The sequence below is a fragment of the Monodon monoceros genome, unplaced genomic scaffold (genome assembly GCF_005190385.1).
Source record: "Monodon monoceros isolate NGI ecotype Baffin Bay Population unplaced genomic scaffold, NGI_Narwhal_1 Super_Scaffold_22, whole genome shotgun sequence".
Classification (NCBI taxonomy): domain Eukaryota; kingdom Metazoa; phylum Chordata; class Mammalia; order Artiodactyla; family Monodontidae; genus Monodon; species Monodon monoceros.
The window spans coordinates 99,090,445-99,114,362 of NW_021703779.1; the positions used below are offsets into that span (position 1 = coordinate 99,090,445).

A 23,918-nucleotide genomic window follows, 5' to 3' on the forward strand; every position below is an offset into this window, starting at 1 on the left:
AGCGGCTGTAAGGGTATGTCTCTCCTTTGTGCTTTGAAGCAGATATCAAATTGTTCCTATTCGAAGAAAAATGTAAGGGGGTATGTGAAAATAATTGGTGAAAAGTTACTTTTTAAAATTATTATATCTAGAGCACTCTGTATTTAAGAATAGAGTTTTGCTCCAGTTAAAAAAAAAAAAAGAGCTGCAAACAAAAATAGGTTATCTCTCTTTAAAAGTAACGTAAATGTCTAATGCATATGAAACTTTTCATCCATACTGTAAATCAAAGAAGCACAAATTAAGACAGCAATAAGATATATTTTGCCTATCAAATTTGTAAACATTTAAAAATAACACTCATTTTTGGCAAGGGTATTAAGAAACAGGGACTCAGAGCAATGGGAGTGTATTTAAATTGGTACAACTGTTCTGGAGGGCAATTTGAGAGTTTCTCAAAATGCTGAAAAGTCTGTATACTTTTGACCTGCAATTCCACTTCTAGAGAAATTTATTTTAAAGAAATTTATCATGGAAGAGTACAAAATTTTATTCACATTGATGCTAATTATAGTGTTATATATCTAGGAAGACAAAAGATACAAACTCAAATCTCTTGGTTGTAAGGCTATGGGTCACTTTAATTTTCTTCTTTACTTTTTTATGGTTTCTACATCTTCTGTAAATGTTTTTTAAAATATGGGCTTGTCTTTAATGAGTGTGTAGAAGTATTTCCCTTCTCATCTCCACTATTCAACACTTTATTGCTTTTATTTCTGAACAGGCCTCCAGGAAAGGTTGTGATTTCAACATTAAAGGTGAGTTGTGCTTTCTGAAAGTGATAAGTATATTTCTACAAATTGTATATTTTCACTCATTTTTCTCTTTTATGTAATTCTTCGTTTTCTGCTTTGGCTTTCTATTACTTATTTTTTGCTAAGTAATATTATCATTGTATCTTACTCTAGGTGTGATTAGGTACTCTAGAAATACCTAATTAAATATTGTACTGTAAGGAAGGGACTATAAGTATTTTTTAGATTTCTGCTAATTTTTATTTGGTTTACAATATTTAGAATAAAAGAACACTATAAAATACTTGTATTTGTGTGTATGTGTGTTTTTAATTGAAAAAGTAATACTTGCATGACAGAAATATGGAGTAACCAAAACACTTGTATACTTCTTATGGGCACATGTATTGGTATCATAATTATATATAAAAATCAATCCTAGCCTTATATTCAAGCAAAGAAGTTTGATATTGAGACATTATGCCAATGAGAACCATTTTAAATACAAGAATATCACCAAACAGAACTATTTACATCAAATAGAATATATACTATATGTGTATGTTTGTGTATGGTTGTGTTTGTGTGTACGTCTGTACATATGTATGTATAATCTCAAACATGCTGTATTTTTTTTTCAGTTTCAGTGTCCCTACCTTCTATTTATATACATTGGATATTGATCTGTTTGATAAATTGTGGTGTATTCATATGGAATATTCTGTAGCAGTGGCTATGAATGAATTAGTTATACACAATAACATGGATGAATTTCAGCACCATGGTGTTGAGTGGGGGAAATAAAACAAGTCACAGGAAAATACATGTAGGAAGATTCCATTTATATTAAGTCCAAAAGCATGCAAAACTAGAGAATATATTGTTCAGAGATACAAGCATAGTAAAACTATAAAGAACAGCAAGGGAATAATAAACACAAAGTTTAGGATATCAGTCATCTCTGAGGGGGAAAGAATGTAATGGAAATGGAGAAGGACATACAAGAGACTTGAAAGCTAATAGTAATACTGTTCTTTTTCTTAAACTGAGTACTTAAGAAAGGTTATATCATAATTCTTTATTCCTTATATTTTATAAAAATTCTTTTATATTAACTATTTAATAAAACCGTTTTAAAAAACAACTCATGGACATGGTTAAAATTCACTCAGTGTGAGGGCTTCCCTGGTGGCGCAGTGGTTGAGAGTCCGCCTGCCGATGCAGGGGACACGGGTTTGTGCCCCGGTCCGGGAAGATCCCACATGCCGCGGAGCGGCTGGGCCCGTGAGCCATGGCCGCTGAGCCTGCACGTATGGAGCCTGTGCTCCGCAACGGGAGAGGCCACAACAGTGAGAGGCCCGCGTACCGCAAAAAAAAAAAAAAAATTCACTCAGTGTGAAAAGAAGATGGTTGAAAATGTAGCTTCCCTCCCATTCTTCACCTTCCACTTCCCAGTCCTCCTATCCAGAGACTATTGCTGTTTATGCTTGTAGATTTTAAAAGCCACTTAGATCTTAAGATATTTTTAGGTTATAACAAATAGGTTTGGGAAATTTATTTTATCCCAGTAGTTATAGATTGTCCTTAACTTGAATAAAATTAGATAGAAAATGTACATATTTAGTAAATAAATATGAAGTTGGATATAGTTCTTTTTTACTTTTTATTTTGAAATAATTATAGAGTCACAGAAAGCTGCAAAGATAGTAGAGTGAAGTCCTGTTATCCTTCACCCACTTTCCCCAGTGGTTATGTCTTAATTATAGTACAATATCAAAACCAAGAATTTGACAGTGGTACAGTGTGAGTGTATAGTTCTATGTCGTTTTATTACATGTGTATATTTATATAACCACCACCACAATCCAGATGAGATCTAGTTTATCACCACAGAGAGCTTCCTTTATAAAGTCACAACCACCACCTCCCCACATCACCCCTAACCCCAGGCAGCCAGCCACTAATCTGTTTTCCATCTCAATAATTTTGTCATTTGAGAATGTCCTATAAGTGGAATCATATAATGTGTGACCTTTTGAGATTGGCTCAAATGATTGAGATCCATCCAAGTTGTTGCATGTGTCAATGGTTTATTCCTTTTTGTTGTTAAGTAATACTCTATGATGTGGATGTACCTGGGTTTATTGAGTGCTTATTGTATATAACAGCATATCTATTGATACCTTAAGCAATCCAAAGAAAAGTTTGATATAGTTCCTATTTTTGATGGCTTTACAACCTCACAGAAAAGATACATATATATAAGAAAGGATGATACATGTGGTATTGATGTTTGTAGACTAGAATAGACCTTAAGAATTACAGGGAGTTTGGAGGAGGAAGGGGGACATAGAGCAATTGTGAGAACTCTGTTGCCTGGAATAGGAGAGAAAATTTTTCGGGAGGAGGTAGAACTTGTGTTAGGCTTTGAAAATTGGGAGAGGTTTGCATAGGTGGATAGAGAAAAATTGGGAAAGCATTGTATGTTAGGTAATAGTACGAACTAATTAATATGCAAAGACAGAGAATTTGCTGGGCGCGTTGAAAGACTGGTGTGACTAATGTAAACATTTCAGTGGTGGAATGTTGGCAAAGTAAATTGGGGCTAGATTTCCATGAGCCTTGAATGTCAGGTTAAGAAATCTGGGCTTTAAAATTTTGAAGCAAGATATTTAAAGTCAATATTTATATGTCTTACAAGATTTTTTGCTGGGGAATTAACAAAAGATAAGTGGTAGAAGGGTGGAAGAAAGTTCGGGGGAAAGAGACTAAGTTCAGAGAGAGCTATTAAGAGGTTAGAATGTCAAGACATGAGACTCCAACAGAGGGATGGTGTTGATAGGAATGGATGGATGCATATGACAACTATTTAAGAGTTGTTTCCTGGTTTTTGTTTCTTGTTTTTTTTTTTCTCTCCTCAGCAAGAGTGGCGGTCACATCTCAAACATTTTTTAAAATTTCACTTTAGTCACAGTTAATTACTCATTACTCATTACACAGTTACTTCCTCATTACTAAAAACCAGAAGTGACCTGAATTTTTTAGTAACTAACATTTTTAGCTTAATGTTCTTTAGTAGATAATAATGAAGATTTCTTTGAGTGTAGATCACTTTTGTACAAATGATTTGTGAAACTGGGTCTTTTGTTGGATGTGCTTATTAAAATTAAAAAGCTCAATTCTTATAACTGAATACTATGAGGAGGGTACAAACAGCCCTCTGATATCCAATACAGATGGAGGGAAACAGTGGTGTGAATTGCTAGAAATTGAATGCTCTATCATACCTTTTAAGAAAGCATGTATCTGAGGTTGTGATAGGTAGGAGTTAGAGAAATGGCCTAAAGGTGGGACGCTGGGATTTAGGTGGGAAGCTGGGATTTAGTAGGTACTGTGCCACAGTAATGGGGCAGCCCATCTCCAGAAAAAGGTAATAATTGAGGACTGTCTCAAGTCTAGCTAAGTTGGTGTTGGTTGTCTGTAGGCACATGCTTGGCTTCCATTGCTTTGTCCTCAAAGCCTGACCGAGGTGCTAGGGGAAGGACCTGGACCTTAAACCTCACTAAGGAGAGAATCATAGATGACTATATATACTAAATCAGGTTTTACTAAGAAATCTTCCAACTAACCTCTCTAGAGATCAGATCCTCTGGTAGGTGCCATATCACTCCTTAAAACTAGGACTTAACAGCAGTTTACCTTATAGGAGCTGATATCTTTCAAAAGTTCAAAGTCTAAGAGAGTTTTGTTAAAGCCAAATAAAATAGAAGCCTAATCATTGCTTGCCAGTTTTGGTCTGTGATCTTTGTAAGTATTAAAATAAATGAAATTGAAGTACAGGAATTATTATTATGTATTTTTCTTAGGTTAACTTGGGGAAAATATCCATGGAATTAAGGTTGTACAGTGCTTCTGATTTCCCTACTAATGAACAGTTATTGGAGGGTAATTGGGTAAATACAGTTAATTTGTAGGACAGTTGAAGGTGTTTCTCTAATATTCACTAACCGTTCTTAATTATCATCAGTTTCAAGAATTCTCTCTCATCTTGTCAAGATGGCTATTTCAGGGTGGTCAGGGAAGGCTTTTCTGATGTAATAATGCCTGAGCTATGACCCTAAGGATGGTAAGGAACCATCCAGTTGGCCAAAGTATAATTGTGTGGTTGTGATGGGAGAGGGAGGTGAGAAATATAGATGTCAAAGATGTAGGCAGGAGCCATATCATGGTAGGTGCTCATGGGCTGTGGTAGAGTTTAGATTTTATCTAATACTTCAAATTCCATGAAACAACTTTTCTCTAGAAGAATCTATATAAGAATTGGTAGTATTTCCCAAATGCTGGGAGGAATTCAATGAAACAACTTTTCAGCTTGAAGATATTGGAAGTCCTACAGAAATTTCTCTAGCACATTATTAAGTCTTTAGCATTATAATAATCTCTGGAGTAGAGAGATTATTGGAGCCTGTCCTGATACTTGTATAATTGCTACCTTAATACATACATACATCCTTATGTATCTTAGGTCACTTATCTGTCAAAAATGGTTATAGTGACTTTCTGACAAGCTCTGTGATATACACCAAGAATTATGAAAAGTTTTTTTCTCAGTATTAGTGGTAGCATTCAAATTACTGTACTTCTATAAGTGTAAAGAAAACTTAAGATGGAAAAGAATATTTGCAAATGTATGATTATCTTACTTTACCCGAATTTTTTTTCCAACAGAAATGCAGCATCCATTTTACCTTCTCTAACCTCCCAAATATATATATATATGTACGTATGTGTATATGAATGTATACGTAGATATATATGTATTTTTGGTGGGTTTAATTTTTTTCATCTGTTACTGTTTTGGGGACTTCATTTAATACCGGTTAAATCTTTATTCCTTTTATCTAAAGTGTACAGAGTTTTTAAGAAAATGATTCTCTGAATATGGTCTTCCTCATTATGTACTTTTGTGTTTATTCATATTTATGAAGGGATACTTTGGGGAAAATAACAATTCTAATTCAACCCTTTGCTTAAGTCCTTAATCTTTTTAAGCTACAAAGGTACTTAGTAGTTCTTATCTTCCTGCACAGTTTTTTAATGTTAAAAAGTTGGGTACATGTGAAGGAAAATATCCTATTACAATAGAAAAATCGAAAATTGCTGATTGGTAACCTTCCTATGCAAATTAAATTGTCCCAATTGGCATAAAAATCTCTGGGCATCTATCAGTATACAAACATCTAAGCTCTTTATGGGCCTTTGATTTATTAATGTTATAATTTCTAATTTATACCCATTTTAAACAAAGTTTTAAAGAAAAGATATTTGGTCTTTGTTTCTTTTCTTTTTAAAATAGGAAGCAGAGAACTCTGCATACAAAGTTGGAAATGAGTCCCCTGTACAAGAATTGAAGCAAGATGTGTCTAAAAAGGTTTGTAAGATAAAATGTTAATATTAGTTTAGCAGATGTCATATTTTTATGGTATATTTAAAGTGGAAAATTTTTTATATTCTTTTAGTATAGTACCCTGTACGCGGTGGATGTTCAGTAAATGTTCCTGAATCTGTTGAATTTGTGATTGAAGGCGCATCAGGCTTTTTAGAAGGCATTTTGTAATCGAACTAATTGGTAATTTATCCTTCAATCAGTATTTTGAAAAATGTTTTGTAATGTGTTTTTATTTTTTATACCTGTATTTTTATTAGAGTAAGCTATAGCTACTCTTGAGGTTAGTACCAAGAGGTAAAGGTACTGAAAAACTCAGTGCAGCAAATTCTAATGTCTTGAGGAGTTAGAGGTTACAAGAAGTCATTACTCTTCTAGTACCTTTGATAACTTTTAAGGAATTGATCATATGAAGCTTCAGGGTTTGGTTTACTGGAAGAGACTGAGCATAAGATAAAAATTTTGGCAATGGGTTGTTCACAGTATCAGGATAAAACCCAAGGAGAAAGAATGGTGTGTGTCTGTTCATTTATACCAGTTTTGAGTATTTTCTGTGCCCCAGGCACTGTTTAGCGAGTGGATTTCCAGAGACCAATGCTACGACACATCCTGTATCCCAGAGTTTCTCAACAGCAACACCTTTGGGGTGAATAATTCTTTGTTGTGGGGGGAAGGAGAGACTGTTCTGTACATTGTAGAATGTTTAGCAGCATTCCTGGCTTTGACTCACTAGATGTCAATGTCCGCCCCCCCCCCCACCAACCCCTACCCCATCTTGACAACCAAAAATGTCTCCAGACATCACTGAATGTCTGGGGGAATGATACCAGGCAAAATCACCACTAATGTAGATTCATTGTTCTACCCTTATGGAATTTAGAAATTAATGGACTACATATTTTAATATTGATCATACTTTTTCCTTTAAAAAGAAAAATTTCCTTTTTGGGAAAAATGGTTTTGTGTATCAGCATGAATGAGATAACAAGAGTGGTACCCTTTTTTTTTTTTAATCAGAAATTTCCCACAATTCTACACAGACAAACAGCTGTCTTGATTTTTTGGCGTTCCCTTCTGGTTCTCACTCATTTGCTTTTTTTTTTTTTTGGCCTATTTGTAGTGTAGATAGAATTTTGTTGGTGATGGTGTTATTTTGTTTCTGACAGAATTTTATATTCTACCTTTTCCTCTTAACATTTTTTGATTTTTATCATATTTCTACATGTTTTTTTTTTTTTTTTTTTGCGGTACGTGGGCCTCTCACTGCTGTGGCCTCTCCCATTGCGGAACACAGGCTCCGGACGCGCAGGCTCTGCGGCTGTGGCTCACGGGCCCAGCCGCTCTGCGGCATGTGGGATCTTCCCGGACCGGGGCACAAACCCGTGTCCCCTGCATCGGCAGGCGGACTCTCAACCACTGCGCCACCAGGGAAGCCCTCTACATGATTTTAATACTCAGTTTTCATTTGGTCTATTAGCTTCCATCAAGCAAATGGATTATTATGTATCTAGCCATTTTTATTGTTGAAAACTTGAAAAGTTTCTGTTTTTCCACTAGAGCTTTTCTTTCCCTTTTTAAGAATTTTTTTCTTGGGATAAAATACAAATGGGTAAGTATAGTTAGTAGCCAAAGAAAAGTGATTTTTAAGGAGAGTTTAGAAGCTGAAAAAATAGTAAACACTATGGAGCCATAGAGTGAGTCTTAAGACTCTAGGTATTACTTTTTAAGTTCTAGCCTTTTCAAGTGAATTAAGTATCCAACATTAATGATAAAGGCTGTGGAGTTATACCCTGGATCAGGGTATAACACAATCCCTGTTCCCAGTAACTTACATTTTAGTAGAGAAAATTGGATAAACACAAAACTGAGTGTAATAAGTGTTCAAATAGACTTGCAAACTTTATAAGAACACAAAGGGAGGCTTTACTTTCTCCTTGAGGATAGGAATGGGGAAGGAGGAAGTAGCATCTGAACTGGTTCTTGATGAATGGATAAGATTTGGGCAGGGGGCTTCCCTGGTGGCGCAGTGGTTGAGAGTCCGCCTGCCAATGCAGGGGACACGGGTTCGTGCCCCGGTCCGGGAAGATCCCACATGCCGCCCAGCGGCTGGGCCCGTGAGCCTTGGCTGCTGAGCTTGCACGTCTGGAGCCTGTGCTCCGCAACGGGAGAGGCCACAAAAGGGAGAGGCCCCTGCAGCCAAAAAAAAAAAAAAAAAAAAAAAAAAAGATTTGGGCAGTCGGAGATGGAAGAGGAAAGGCATAACCAAAGGCGTGGAGATGAGGAATGTGCAGAATGTTTGACGATGAGTCTAGAGACCAGAGTTAGGGCCAGATTATGGGAATGCCTCTCATGTCATACTAAAACATCTGGTTTTTATTTTACAGTCGCTGTGAAAGCAATGATTTTTTTGAAGCAGGGAGGTGATAGGAAACAGTTGCTTTAGCATGATCATTTCTCTGTTAGTCTTGATTCTCACTGTTCTCTTGTTCTTTCCCCATTTGCTACCTCCTGAAACCCGGCAGAGAACGGGGGTGGGGAAACAGGGCTAGGTACTATAAATAGGTGCTATGGGGGCATATCAAGAGGTAGAAAACACGGGCCTTGTTTTCCAGGTGTGGAGAAAATATTTATATAGAGCTAGCTCATGTACTACTCTGTATTTATATTCTAGTTCATATTATAATGAACAGTAAGAGTGATAGGAGTTCAGAAGAGGAAGAGATTGTCCTCAGGTAAGGGATTAGAGAAGGTTTAAGATTTTCAACCTTGTTTTAACCCCTCTGATGGCATAGGCCTTTTCACTCTGCATAGTGATTATTTGAAAGCTTTACATTCACCTCATGCTCACTGTGCCCACCTGCATCTGCTTACTTTCATCAGATAACCTTGCTTCCCACACTGCATGTAGGTGTTAGAGGCTAAGAAGCCTGAATTCAGTCCTTTTCATCATCTCTCACTTCCCTCACCTGCAAACTTGTTGTCATCTTTTACCTCTTTTTCATGCCATTCCTGAGAATTTAGTATTCTTTTTTTTTCCTGTCCAAAGTAGAATGATATAATATAAAGAACACTGGATTTTTTGGAGAAAAACCCAGATTTCAGTTTTGACTTTGTAGTTTACTAGCTGTGGGACCTTGGGCGAAATACTTAATGCCTTTACCTCAGATTCCTGCTTTTGTAGAAGGGAGATAATCTAGCTCCCTCACAAGGCCTGTGTAAAGATTAAATGGCAAATGTGTGTACTGGGTCTGATACACAGCAGACCCTCTTTCTTTTCTTCTCCAGAACTTGTTATCTTCCTTTCCATTGACTCTTTACCCTCGGCTTATAAAAATGCTGGATCATTTTCTTGCACCCTCTTCCATGTATAGCCAAGCTTTTTGAGAACATAGAGTGTGCTGGCTGTTCCTGTCTTCACCTCTCATTCATTCGTAAATTTACTGTAATCTGTCTTCTGTTATTGCTAAAGTACTCAGAGCTCAGAAACTACCTAATTGACAAATTAGGTGGACTCTAGTTAATATTTCTCTGGTAAAAGTAAGGTAGGTCTAGGATAAAAATTTGAAGATTGAGAAAAATTAATATGTAGAATATGCTGGGAAATCAGGGATGAATATTATTGAACGGCTTAATATCCAGTTCAACTTGGCATGAATTTGTAGTAAACCACATCAAGATAGTTCCATAACACATTCTGTTAACTTTCTGGAGCCAAAGAATTGAGAAAGCAGAAGTCATCCATGTCTCCGTGGTGGAAAGATAAGTGAGTGGGCTGGGAGATTTATTGTGTTAATAATGACAGGACTGGGTAGAAAATATATTTTCTTCTAAATGTTGGTAGGAGACGCAGAAAGCCTGCCTGTAGTTTTCAACTGTAGATAAGAAATAAAAGGGAAAAAAGGCAAGATGAGGTGGGTATTTGAACTCTTTTCATGGTCCTGCCATCTCTCTGCAGAACAGGGGGTTAGATGTAGCCTGTTTAAGAACATTAATCTCCCTGAATCCGCTGGCTTTCCATGTCAGGCTTGAGTTCAGAGCTGAACAACTTGAAATCTTGTACAAGGTGGTTTTGATTCTCATAGTTTTGTTAACTAGGCTCAAACCAGCAGGCAAGTAACTTGGCATAAATATGTAAATGAACTATGACATGAAGCATCTGAATGTAAATTTAGGTTTAAACTTTCTTTTACAGGATTGATTGAATTTTTGTGATTACACGTACTAACACAGATTCCCTATATAATGGTTAAGAGCACAGTGTCTGGAGCCAAACTCCCTACATTTATGCCAGCTTCATCACTTACTAGCTTTGTGACATTGGACAAATCACTTGGTCCCTCTGTGCCTTAGTTCCCTCATTTGTATAATGATGATAGTAAGAGTGCTATCTTACAAGGTTGTTGTAAAGATTAAAATACGTAAAGTGTTAAGAACATTGCCTGGCACATAGTAAGTACTATATAAATGATTAGCTGTTATTTTGTTCTTGTAAATAGCTTCACTGTTTTTTTTCAACTGCTTTTTAACCTTTCATCAGATTATTGAAAGTATTATTGAAGAGAGTCAGAAAGTACTACAGCTGGAAGATGACTCTTTGGATTCCAAAGGAAAAGGACAGTCTGATCAGGCTACTGCCAGTCCTATCATGGCTGGAACAGATATACCTGCATTGTTAGCCGTAGATCAAGTACTGCAGGAAGATTCCCAAAAGGCAGAGAGTCAGGATGTATCTGAAGAAACTGAATTAGAATCAAAAAAATGTTTTCCTTCTGATGACACATGTGACAAGCCAGTAGATGAAACCACTAAGTTAACTGAAATAAGTTCAACTGAACAACAGCTTAATGTGCCTGAAACTGAAACAGAAGTGTTGAACAAGGAAGCAGTGGAAGTCAAAGAAAGTGATGTTCTAGAACCTGCATCCTCACACTCCTTATCTACTAAAGATTTTGCTGTTGTGGAAGAAGTTGCTCCTGCCAAACCACCAAGACAGCTTACTCCAGAACCTGATATAGTAGCTAGTACAAAGAAGCCTGTCCCAGCACGCCCACCTCCTCCAACTAATTTCCCGCCTCCTAGACCCCCACCTCCATCTCGACCTGCTCCACCACCAAGAAAAAAGAAAAGCGAATTGGAGTTTGAGGCTCTTAAGGCACCTGATCTAGATGGCAAGTATTAGTTGAGAAATAGCTATTTTTGCGGGGAGTTCTTGGAGTTGAAACTTGAACTTTCTGATTTTTTTTTCACTTTATGCTGTATATAACAACATTGATGACCAAGTTATAAAACTTATTTTAGTAATAGAAAGTCAAAATGTTTACATTGGTGTTGTTACATTACTGTAATTAAACATTTCAGGAGACTTTCAAATCTGTTACCATTGGAGAGCCAGTGTGGCATAGTGAAAAGAGTGTAGAATTTGGAGACTTCAGATTTGAATTCAAGTCCTAGTTCTCTTCATGTGTAAGTTGTGTAGCCTTGAGGAATTTAACATATTTGAACCCTGGTTTTCCCATATATAAAACGAGAGTAATAAAACCACTTTTCTCAGAGGATTGTTCTAAGCATCAGCCAGATAAAGGTTAAAGCACTTTTCAAGCTATGTATAAGGTCTTATATAAATATTAGTTGTTGTTGTTGTTGTTATTATTATTGCAGTTCCCAAAGAGAATATTACATCTGATACTCTCCTAACTACAAACATGGCTTCAGAGAGTACAGTCAAAGATTCTCAGCCTTCTCTTGATTTGGCAAGTGCTACCAGTGGAGATAAAATAGTTACTGCCCAGGTTGGTGAATTTGTGTTATATTTGATACAGGCTTTCTCAACTTTCTGCAACTGGCTGGTTTGTTTATTGTTTTGGTTTTGGTTTTGCTTTTGGTTTTGGTTTTGCTTTTGGTTTGTTGATTGTTGAACCTTCTTTCTTCTCCAGGCCAAATATTTCCTTGTCCACAAAACCTGGCTACCTTACATCCCTTGTCTAGCTCTGCTACTTAAGTAGCTGGCTGATTCTGGCAAGCTATTTAACATCTGAGTCTGAGATGGCTCATTGATGAAATGAGAGGAAAACCTTCCTTGAAGGTTTCTTGCAAGGTTGAAATGAGCTAGAGTATGCCAAGTACCTGGCATGTAGTAGGTATTCAAAAAGTGACAGATGCTGCTATATGTAATATTTATTAATAAATACCAACTATAATCTTCATTTATCTGACCTATAGTGGTCAAAATTGGGGACTTTTATTTTTTATAATTTCCTTTTCCTAATCATGAAAAAAAAACTTCATACACTAGGCTATGTATCCATATATGAGGCAATAGAAAGGACTTGATAACATGAATTTCTGCCACTGTCAAATTCTGGGATTCAAGAGGGTTACTTATGTGGTAGCTGTGGTTAGGGCAGGTTAGCCGACTGGGAGATACTATCATACTAAGTGAAGTAAGTCAGACAGAGAAAGACAAATATCATATGATATCGGAATCTTAAAAAAAAATGATACAAATGAACTTATTTACAAAACAGAAACATACAGACTTGGAAAACAAACTTATGGTTACCAAAGGGGAAAGGTGGGGGGAGGGATAAATTGGGAGTTTGGGATTAACATATACACACTACTATATATAAAATAGATAATCAACAAGGACCTACTGTACAGCACAGGGAACTCTGCTCAATATTCTGTAATAACCTCAAAGGGAAAAGAACTTGAAAAAGAATAGATACATGTATATGTATAACTGAATCACTTTGCTGTACACCTGAAACTAACACAACATTGTTAATCAACTATACTTCAATATAAAATTAAAAAATTTTTTAAATCAAGGATTCTGTGGCCAATGGAACTTGGAATAAAATTCAAAGCACATACACACACAAAAAGACACTATAGTCTTTTCAGAGCCTTAGAGCAGAGGTCAACAGTGGCCTGATTTTGTGCGGTCCCCAAGCTAAAAATGGTCTTTATATTTTTAAAGGGTTGTTTTTTAAAAAAGAATATGCAACAGACACTATATATGAAGCAAAAAGCTTAAAATATTTACTATCTGGCTCTACAGGAAAAGTTTGCCAACCCCTACCCTCAAGATATCCATGTGTATAGCTCTGATTAATGGCAATATTAGTGCTGGCATTTAACTGGTAGAGAACTGCTTTTGGGCCAGGTTCAAATAGAACATTTATTTGCTTTCAAGACTACTCAGACATTATTTCATGAGCAGCAACACTTTTGGTACCTAATGTTTTTCAGTATGCTGGGAATAATAAAAGACTGAAATGGAGTGCTCCATTTAAATTTTCAGTAGGCTCCATTATCTATATTCTGGAATTCTTTAGAACTGTGTGTGGTAATGAATAATTGAATATTTATAGAAATTGATTCAGTCTACTTTCTGTTTATAAAATTATAATTTCAGGAAAATGGAAAAGCACCTGATGGGCAGACAATAGCAGGTGAAGTGATGGGCCCTCAGAGACCTAGATCCAACTCTGGGAGAGAGCTTACTGATGAGGTATAATTAGATTTTTTGATTCTTGAAAACATAAAACATAGAGGTCCTGATGAGAAGATGAAAAAATTCTAGAGATGAATGGTGATGATGGTTGCATGACAATGTAAATGTACTTGATGCTGATGAACTATACAGTTAAAAGTGGTTAAAATGGTAAATTTTGTATTATATATATTTTACCATGATTTAAAAAAATTAGCTTTATTGCTGTTAGGCAAAAAAATCATACTGTAGAGGAAAAAATGAAAATTGAAGATTGTCTTAGTTTTTTTTTTTAATATGCTGGAGTTTGAACTCTGACTTAAACTTGCCCTTTCACATAATTATATGGTGGAATAAGTGTATTGAAAGCAAGGCCTATGTTTTATAGAAAGTGGGCTTAAAAAAACCTTGATATTATAGGTATATGTTTTTATGCATATTGGATTATGTACAGTGTATACAGACTCAATGTTTAATTCTTACCTTAAAATTTAGTATACATCTATTGGCCAATTTATTCAGAATGAAGTTTTGAAGCAAAATCTTAACTTTTGTTTCTTTTAAACAGTACATTTAAAAAAATTATTGTACTTTGGAAAACGGTTTGGTAGTTCCTCAAAATATTAAGCATCGAGTTACCATGACCCAGCAATACCAATCCTATGTATACACCAAAGAGAAAGGAAAACATACATCCACACAAAAAATATACATAGGTGTTCATGCTAGCGAAAGTGTGGAAACGACACAAATGTCCAACACTGATGAATGGATTAATAAAATGTAGTATATCCATCCATGTGGACTATTTTTTGGCAATTAAAAGGAAAGAGATACATGCTGCGATATGGATGAACCTTGACAGGATGATGCTAAGTGAAAGAAGCCAATCACAAAAGACTACATACTATATGATTTAATTTATATGAAATGTCCAGAATAGGCAAATCCATAGAGAAAAAAAGTAGATTCGTGGTTGCCAAGGACTGGGAGGAGAGGGGAATACAGCATGACAGCTAATGGGTTTATGGTTTCTTTTGGGGGAGGTAGAAATGTTCTAAACTTAGATAATGGTGGTAATTGAACAACTCTGTGAATGTACCCAGAACCATTGAATTATACGCTTTAAACGAGTGCATTTTGTGGTGTGGAAATTGTATCTCACTAAAAATGTTTAAAAAATTATTGTACAAGCGGGAGGGGCCACAACAGTGAGGGGCCCGCGTACCGCAAAAAAAAAAATTGTACATAGTCCTGAATGTATCTAGAAAGTTCTTAGCTTGAATTTTTGAGGATTTTGTAGATTCAAAAAGATAATTAAATTATAGGTACTCTTGGTGTTATTTTTTACTTCAGGAAATTTTAGCCAGTGTAATGATTAAGAATCTGGATACTGGAGAAGAAATACCTTTGAGTCTTGCAGAAGAGAAACTGCCAACAGGTATTAATCCTCTCACTCTACACATCATGAGAAGGACTAAGGAATATGTAAGGTATGGCCTGTTATTATTTATCATTTGTAGTATTTCATTCAGAGTGGTGAAAAGTTCTCTGTTTATGAACTATGAGAGTCCCTAATTTGGTTTCATTCAGTCTTCTTTTTTTAAAGTTAGAATTAAAATTAGAGTTAGTTAATGTATGTATTCTTAAACTTCTTTCTCTCTCTTTTTTAAAATGAGCTTTTTTTTTTTAAGATTCCACATATAAGTGATATCATAAAGTATTTGTCTTTCTCTGTCTGATTTATTTCATTTAGCTTAATGCTCCCAAGGTCCATCCATGTTGTCACAAATGGCTGGATTTCCTTCCTTTTTATGACTGAATAATATTCTTCTCTGAGTGTGTGTGTGTGTGTGTGTGTGTGTGTGTGTGTATCACATTTTCTTTATTCAGCTTTGTTCTCAAGATTTTACAATTACTTGGGGAAAAATATATATATATCTTAAATCTCATAGTATTTGGTTTGTCTTCTTTTAAAATGATTGATATTGGATTGGCCAAAAAGTTTGTTCGGGTTTTGCTATGACATCTTACAGAAAACCCGAACAAACTTTTCAGCCAACCCAATATTATACTAGAGACAATATTAGAACACATGAAGCTAAAAAGCCATGTGGGATAAACACCTGGTCTTCTGAAACCTTGCTTTAAGGATCAGAAATTTTATAAATAATTGTATTGTCTTTTTAGGGTCAGAAAGTGTCTTTAGAGTGAGGTGATTGACTTTACTGTGAGATGTATGTAGAACTAAGAAATAATTTCGGTGAAAGCAAAGCTTTCACATGATGTGCCTGGTAAGTAAGGATGGAGATATTTATAAGTTAATGTGTCATTTCTGTACAGCATGTTTTGCCCAGCAAAAAGCCTTGTTTGTGTTAGGTTTTTTCATAAATTCCTAAATTGCATTCGTTTGCATTTTGTACATTGCACCTTGCTTAAAGATTCTACTCTATGATCTTTCAAGTCTTTAAATTCTCAGGGTCATCATTTAAATTAAACTTATATAAAGCATGTTAACATTTTTTTCTTACACTGATTAGCTAATTGTATACTAAGTACACATAGAGATTTTTGAGAAGTGTAGGGGAAATGGCTTCTTATAAAATGACTACCTCTTCTTGTAGTAATGACGCAGCACAGTCAGATGATGAAGAGAAGTTACAGTCTCAGCAAACAGATACTGATGGTGGAAGGTTAAAACAGAAAACGTGAGTTAACAGTACATCTCTTTTCTTCATTTCAGGCTTTTATTATATATATATATATGAGAGCTGCCATATTTTAAATCTATATTCTGTCCAGTTTACATGTCCATCCACCACTACCACTCCCTGCCCTCGGGCAATGGATTATGAGTTCCTTGAGGCTGTCTTGGTCATTTTTATAGCATCTGACATACAGTAAATGATCGATACATTTTGCATCATGCTTGTATTTTTCTGATGGTAGGTGCCAGAAGTGTTGGTAGAAGAACAGGATTGTCCTTGAAGTTGCTTTTTCCATTTCTCATCTCTCCAAATCCTATTTGTCTTTCTAAACCCAACTACATGAGATTCTTCCTTACTACTCCAGTACATAGTAAAGTTTTTCCTGTTCTCAATTTCAATGACACCTATTGTCTACATAACTTACATTTGCTGTTTATATTTTATATTATCTTAAACTGTTTTCTGATTTTAAAAAATAAGATAAATATATGTTAAACAACTAGACCATGTGTTGCAAAAGGATTTTGATCACATCATTCTTCTTTTTCCCCTATAAAAATCTAGCACAGTGGTGGACATGTATGTTTTGCTTGATTATACACAAGTCACTTAATTGGCAATAATTCAGTCTAAGGCCTAAAATGAGCTCTCCACTCAAGTCTGATCTTTTCCTAGTGTGGCAAGTATAGCAAAGAAAGCATTGAGATTTTTTAGAGCAGGTATGCCCACAGTGGAGGTATATGATAACACCTCAGCTGTCTGGACCTTGGCCTTCTAGCAATGGCAACTATCGGGAACCGGAAAATTAGAATTGTTCAGGAGACATATAGACATCCAGGAAAGATGTCACTTGCTCCATGCACTAAAGCTCATTATTTTTTAAAAGAAAAGCTCCTCAAGTTCATTCAAAGCCTTTATACTTACTTCTTACATAATTTCTAAAAATCTGGTCATCTGGTATCTGATCTCAGAGCAAAATAGAAGCAGCAAACTGACATGTAAATCAGCGCATAAGAATGTCACATAATACTCTGATTGCAAGAGAGGAATCAGAAAATGATAAAAAAGGACTCACACATTGCACAACCATTTCACATGGCAGTGCTTTCAACTTCTTCTTATGTTGTGACATACAGAACATGGTATTATTTGCACTGAACCCTGGGGTAAACTGATGAGGCAGCTGATGGCCAAAAGAGACTGGCCCAGGGTTCTGGTTTCTCTGGGCCCTACCCTGTTGCCTTGAAGGCTGAGAGGGGAACCAATATTATGGCTCACTTGCAATCCATTTGAAAAGCCTTGAATGTATTAAAGAATAGTAAAGATGGTAACTGACCCTATTTATTAAAGAAAGAAACTTATCGAGCATTAAGTGCCATTAAAGAAGGCACAAAAGTATGTATTTTAGAAATGTTCTCATCCAAAATGATTAAAATATGTTTCCTTGCTTAAAGTAGTACTAAACCTGTAGTTAACCAGAAAATATAACTTCAGAGTTATAGGTAGCAGAGACCTTATTGTGATTTTAAAAATGGTTTATCTGTTTTTAATCTCTATATCTGTATTTAATTTCTGTAGCACAGATATAGAGAACAAATCAGTGGTTACCAGTGGAGAGAGGGAAGGGTGGGGAGGCAAGGTAGGGGTAAGGAATTAAGAGGTACAAACTACTGTGTGTAAAATAAATAAGCTACAAGGATATATTGTACAGCATGGGGAATATAGCCACTATTTTATAATAACTTTAATTTAATTTTTATTTTACATTGGAGTATAGTTGATTTACAATAGCATGTTAGTTTTACAGGTATACAGCAAAGTGATTCAGTTATACATAATCCATTCTTTTTCAGATTCTTTTCCCATATAGGTTATTACTCAATATTGAGTAGAGTTCCCTGTGCTATACAGTAGGTCCTTGTTGATTCTCTATTTTATATATAGTAGTGTGTATATGATAATCCCAAATTCCTAATTTATCCCCCCCCACACCTTTCCCCTTTGGTAACCGTAAGTTTGTTTTCGAAGTCTGTGAGTATGTTTCTGTTTTGTAAATAAGTTCATTTGTATCCTTGTTTTTAGATTCCACATGTAAGTGATATCGTGTGATATTTGTCTTTCCCTGTCTGACTTACTTCACTTAGTATGATAACCTCTAGGTCCGTCCATGTCGCTGCAAATGGCAGTATTTCATTCTTTTTTTATGACTGAGTAATATTCCATTGTATATATGTACATCTTCTTTATCCATTCCTCTGTCAATGGACATTTAGGTTGCTTCCGTGTCTTGGCTATTGTGAGTAGTGCTGGTATGAACATTGGGGTGCATGTATCTTTTCAAAGTATGGTTTCCTCCAGATATATGCCCAGAGAAGTGGGATTGCTGGATCATATGGTAGTTCTTTTAGTTTTTTAAGGAACCTCCATACTGTTGTCCATAGTGACTGTACCAATTTACATTCCCATCAACAGTGCAGGAGGGTTCCCTTCTCTCCACACCCTCTCCAGCATTTATTGTGTGTAGACTTTCTGATGATGGCCATTCTGACCGGTATGAGGTGATACCTCATTGTAGTTTTGATTTGCATTTCTCTAATAATTAGTGATGTTGAGCATCTTTTCGTGTGCTTTTTGGCCATCTGTATGTCTTCTTTGGAGAAATGTCTATTTAGATTTTCTGCCCATTTTTTGATTGGGTTGTTTGGTTTTTTTGATATTGAGCTGCATGAGCTGTTTTGTATATTTTGGAAATGAATCCCTTGTCTGTCACTTCGTTTGCGAATATTTTCTCCCATTCTGTGGGCTTTCTTTGTTTATGGTTTCCTTTGCTGTGCAAAAGCTTCTAAGTTTAATTGGGTCCCATTTGTTTATTTTTTTTTTTATTTTCATTACTGCAGGAGGTGGATCCAAAAAGATCTTGCTGTGACTTATGTCAGAGTGTTCTGCCTATGTTTTCCTCTAAGAGTTTTGTAGTATCTGGTCTTACATTTAGGTCTTTAATCCATTTTGAGTTTATTTTTGTGTATGGTGTTAGAAAATGTTCTAATTTCATTCTTTTACATGTAGCTGTCCAGTTTTCCCAGCACCACTTATTGAAGAGACTGTCGTTTCTCCAGGGTATATTCTTGCCTCCTTTGTCATACATTAATTGACCATAGGTGGAGTATAATCTATAAAAAGTTTGAATCACTACATTATACACCTGAAACTAATATAATATTATAAATCAACTATACCTCAAAAAAAAAAAGGTTTACCTGGGAATTCCCTGGCGGTCCAGTGGTTAGCACTCTGCACTTTCACTGCCAAGGGCCCGGGTTTGATCCCCGGTTAGGGAACTAAGATCCTACAAGCCGCGTGGTGTGGCCAAAAGAAAAAGGTTTATCATCTGTGTTTTATGATTATCAAAAGTAATACAGAAATGGGTAAAAAAGAAAATGAAAGCCTCTCATACTCTCACCCCCAGAAATAATCTTTAGGTATGTTCACCATAGAGTTTTTTTTTAATTTATTTATTTTTGGCTGCGTTGGGTCTTCATTGCTGTGCGCGGGCTTTCTCTAGTTGCGGCGAGCGGGGGCTACTCTTCTTTGTCATGCGTGGGCTTCTCATTGCGGTGGCTTCTCTTGTTGCGGAGCACAGGCTCTAGGCGCGTGGGCTTCACTAGTTGTGGCACGTGGGCTCAGTAGTTGTGGCTCGTGGGCTCTAGAGTGCAGGCTCAGTAGTTGTGGCGCACGGGCTTAGTTGCTCCATGGCATGTGGGATCTTCCCGGACCAGGGATCGAACCCATGTCCCCTGCATTGGCACGTGGATTCTTAACCACTGTGCCACCAGGGAAGTCCCCACCATAGAATTTTTTTTCTCACAAAAGTGAAGTTATACTGTGTCTATAGTTTATTGACTTTTTTAAAAAAATACCTATTATGTAATGGACATCTCTTCATATCAGTACCAGTTGTAGCATATTGTAGTCTTTCTGTCAGTTAGACATGGGAGTTTGGTGCTGCAGATAAAATAGTTAGGAAGACAATCGTAGTCTCTGCCCTCATAGAGCTTCCAGTTAAATAAGAGAAACAGACACTAAACATGTAATTACACAGATAAATCTAACTATGTTTGTAGTAATTACTATAGAAGAATGTATGGGGTGCTATGGGAGTGTATAACAGGAAAATCTGTTCTAAAGAGTCAAGGAGGGCTTTTTTAAAAGAGAGCTATTTGTTCTGAGACCTAAAAGATAAGTAGAAATTAGCCAAGGGAGAAGTGTTCCAGGCAGAAATAACCACCCATCCAAAGGCCTTGAGGTGACTAAAAGCTTGGTACATTTCAAGAACTGAAGTTAGGGCTTCCCTGATGGCACAGTGGTTAAGAATCCGCCTGCCAATGCAGGGGGCACAGGTTTGAGTCCTGGTCTGGGAAGATCCTACATGCCGCGGAGCAACTAAGCCCGTGCACCACAACGACTGAGCCTGTGCTCTAGAGCCCGCAAGCCACAACTACTGAGCCCACGTGCCACAACTAGTGAAGCCCACGCGCCCAGGTATCTGCACTTTAAAACACTCCCCTCCCACTCCGTTCCCACCAAGTGATTATTATCCATCACTGAAAACTAGTGCTCTAGAGGATATGATATTATACATTGGGGGGAACTGCCTATATTTCCTTTGTAGCCATATTGATTTGAGTATATTTATTCCATAGAACAAGGGATTTGGGAACTCAAAGACCTACTATGTATATAAAAAAGGAGTTATTTCAAAATGATACACTTTACCAGTCACAGCTCATGAGATTATCTGTGAATTGTTGAACTTTTACAATTAGTTGAGTTAATAAGAAGTAATTTGGGTTGGGTTTTTTGGTTTTTTTCTTTTTTTGGTATTTTTGTTAAGGACTCAACTAAAGAAGTTCCTAGGAAAATCAGTAAAGAGAGCAAAGCACCTTGCTGAGGAATACGGCGAACGTGCTGTAAATAAAGTTAAAAGTGTTAGAGACGAAGGTAAGTGAAATAGAACATTTCAACTGAATACTTAATTGATTTGTAATCATTTAAATTTAGCCTGTAGCTTGTAAGAAGCATTCTATTTTATTGAAAGTAATAAACCTTAATAGCTAATATCTTAGTATTTCAATAAATCATGTTACTCTCACTATCAGTTTTATGAGTGGGAAGAAAAATGAATTTATGCATCTTAAACATGAATTTGTACATACTTTGTGACTAGCAACCTGGAAGAGTTGAGTGTTCAGTAATCAGCTGTAAATTCGTTTTGTAAGGCTATTTAGTGTTTATAAATATTCTCAAAATTAGGTAAATTTTCTGAATTTCCGCACCTTAACTTCCTATGCCTTTGTTATAATTGTGCTCATTTGTTTTATTTAATAAACACTTATATAGTATTTATTCTGTGCCAGACACTGTTCCAAGCACTTTCACCTGTGTTAACTCATTTAATCCTCTTAAAAACTCTATGAGGTAAGGACCATTATTATCCCCATTTTATAGATGAGAAAACTGAGGCACAAAAAGGTCAAATACCTTGCCCATAGTCACACAGATAATAAATGGCAGAGCTGGATTTGGACCCAGGCAATCTGGTACCAGACTCCATGCTGCTAACCAATATGCTGTTTAGTAATAGACAGATTTTGCTTTTCCAATTAATGAATTTTCTTGGTAAGCAGTGGATATGAAAATATGACAGTAGCAATATCTATATTAGCTAGTGATGATTTCTATTGCTTTTCTATTCAGTGTTTCATACTGATCAAGATGATCCTTCATCAAGTGATGATGAAGGAATGCCATACACAAGACCAGTTAAATTCAAAGCAGCACATGGCTTCAAAGGACCTTATGATTTTGATCAGATCAAAGTGGTACAAGATCTTAGTGGTGAACATATGGTAAGCAACCTTTTTATTTTTCAGGATTGATTCTGTTTTCATTGAGAGAAATACTTTGGTTTCTATAAAGCTGATGTCTTATGTATGTAATTTCGCTAGCCTGAGCCATGAAAAGTGAATTGATAATAATATGATTTAATGAATAGGTAATGCAAAGTCTGTCTCTGAATCATTGTTCAAGAAGTGACCTATTGAATAAGTAAACTCTAGGCCTGTATTATTAAGAAAGCTATGCAAACTTTCTTTTACCAGAGAAAGGTACCAAACTTTAAAGCAGTTAAGGGTGATCTGTCACTTTGAACAATGTTTAAAATGCTCCCTGGTATATTTTAAATAATTAATACAAATATTTCAGAAGCTCAATATATTTTGTAAAGTGACAGAACAAGGAGAGAGGTAGAGGTACAAGTCATCTATCAGAGTTAAAATGTACCAAAGTAGATATAAAGTTCACGAATACATTACAGTTACCCCCTGAAAATGCTAGGAACGCAGGGAAGGCAGTAATAAACTCAGAACTGGGTAAGTGATACTGTTGGTCTTTGATCAGGGAATCTACTTATCTATTTAGGTTTTAAATCTAAAAGTTGGCTTACACATATCAGTTGGCAGCCAGATTTGAATTTACTTTGGTGCTTATAATCTACACATAAAACGTTTGAGTTGTATAGCACAGGGAACTATATTCAATATCCTGTGATAAACTATAATGGGAAAGAATATGAAAAAGAATGTATATGTATAACTGAATCACTGTGCTGTACAGCAGAAATTAACACAACATTGTAAATCAACTCTACTTCAATCAAATAAATTTTTTAAAAAGTTTCAATTGAGGGCTTCCCTGGTGGCGCAGTGGTTGAGAGTCCACCTGCTGATGCAGGGGATGCGGGTTCGTGCCCCGGTCCAGGAAGATCCCACATGCCGCGGAGCGGCTGGGCCCATGAGCCATGGCTGCTGAGCCTGCGCGTCCGGAGCCTGTGCTCTGCAACGGGAGAGGCCACAGCAGTGAGAGGCCCGTGTACCGAAAAAAAAAAAAAAAGGTTTCAATTGATTATAGTAACTTCCTTAAGGAATCTGATGAATTTCCTTGTACTGTATTGGTTCTCTTTCATTATTTCCAGTTTTAAGTAAATCTCATTGAAGTAGGCTCCAAATGACAAATTTCTTAACATACTTGAATTTTGTGGAAATGAATGTTATTCCAGTAAATAAACTGTTACCTTTAACTTGGATGATCTTTTTGACCTGCATAGATGTGTGTTATAACAGTGGTTATAACAGTATTTATTGTAATAGGATTTGGCCTTTCCAATTTAAGTGTTCACATTCTTTACCATGCCTGCCCCCCCACCACACACACACACACACACACACACACACACACACACACACACACTTCCGCACTGTTCTTAGTACTGTCTATCTGGGAATTTTAGCCATATGCTGCAAAACCTTTTTTCTGGGGAGAAAAATAGAATGAGACCACTCCATTCCAACACTTCTAAATAACCAGTGCTGTGAGGGTCACTGCTAAGCTGGGCCTTATTCTTCCCTCAGCCCTGGTCAGGAGTTGTTATTGCCATT

At 36.2% G+C, this 23,918-nt stretch overlaps 1 protein-coding gene across 1 annotated transcript in view; it reads left to right on the top strand.

The window, feature by feature from the left end:
* Positions 1-23,918, top strand: part of WDR44 (WD repeat domain 44) — an 80,988-nt gene that overhangs the window by 23,237 nt on the left and 33,833 nt on the right. Inside the window, exons 2-10 of the mRNA XM_029240901.1 lie at positions 764-797; positions 6,130-6,204; positions 10,757-11,387; positions 11,878-12,008; positions 13,640-13,735; positions 15,074-15,210; positions 16,342-16,425; positions 21,317-21,423; positions 22,180-22,331. Of these exons, the coding sequence (XP_029096734.1) occupies positions 764-797; positions 6,130-6,204; positions 10,757-11,387; positions 11,878-12,008; positions 13,640-13,735; positions 15,074-15,210; positions 16,342-16,425; positions 21,317-21,423; positions 22,180-22,331 (1,447 nt within the window). The remainder of the gene's footprint in view (positions 1-763; positions 798-6,129; positions 6,205-10,756; positions 11,388-11,877; positions 12,009-13,639; positions 13,736-15,073; positions 15,211-16,341; positions 16,426-21,316; positions 21,424-22,179; positions 22,332-23,918) is intronic.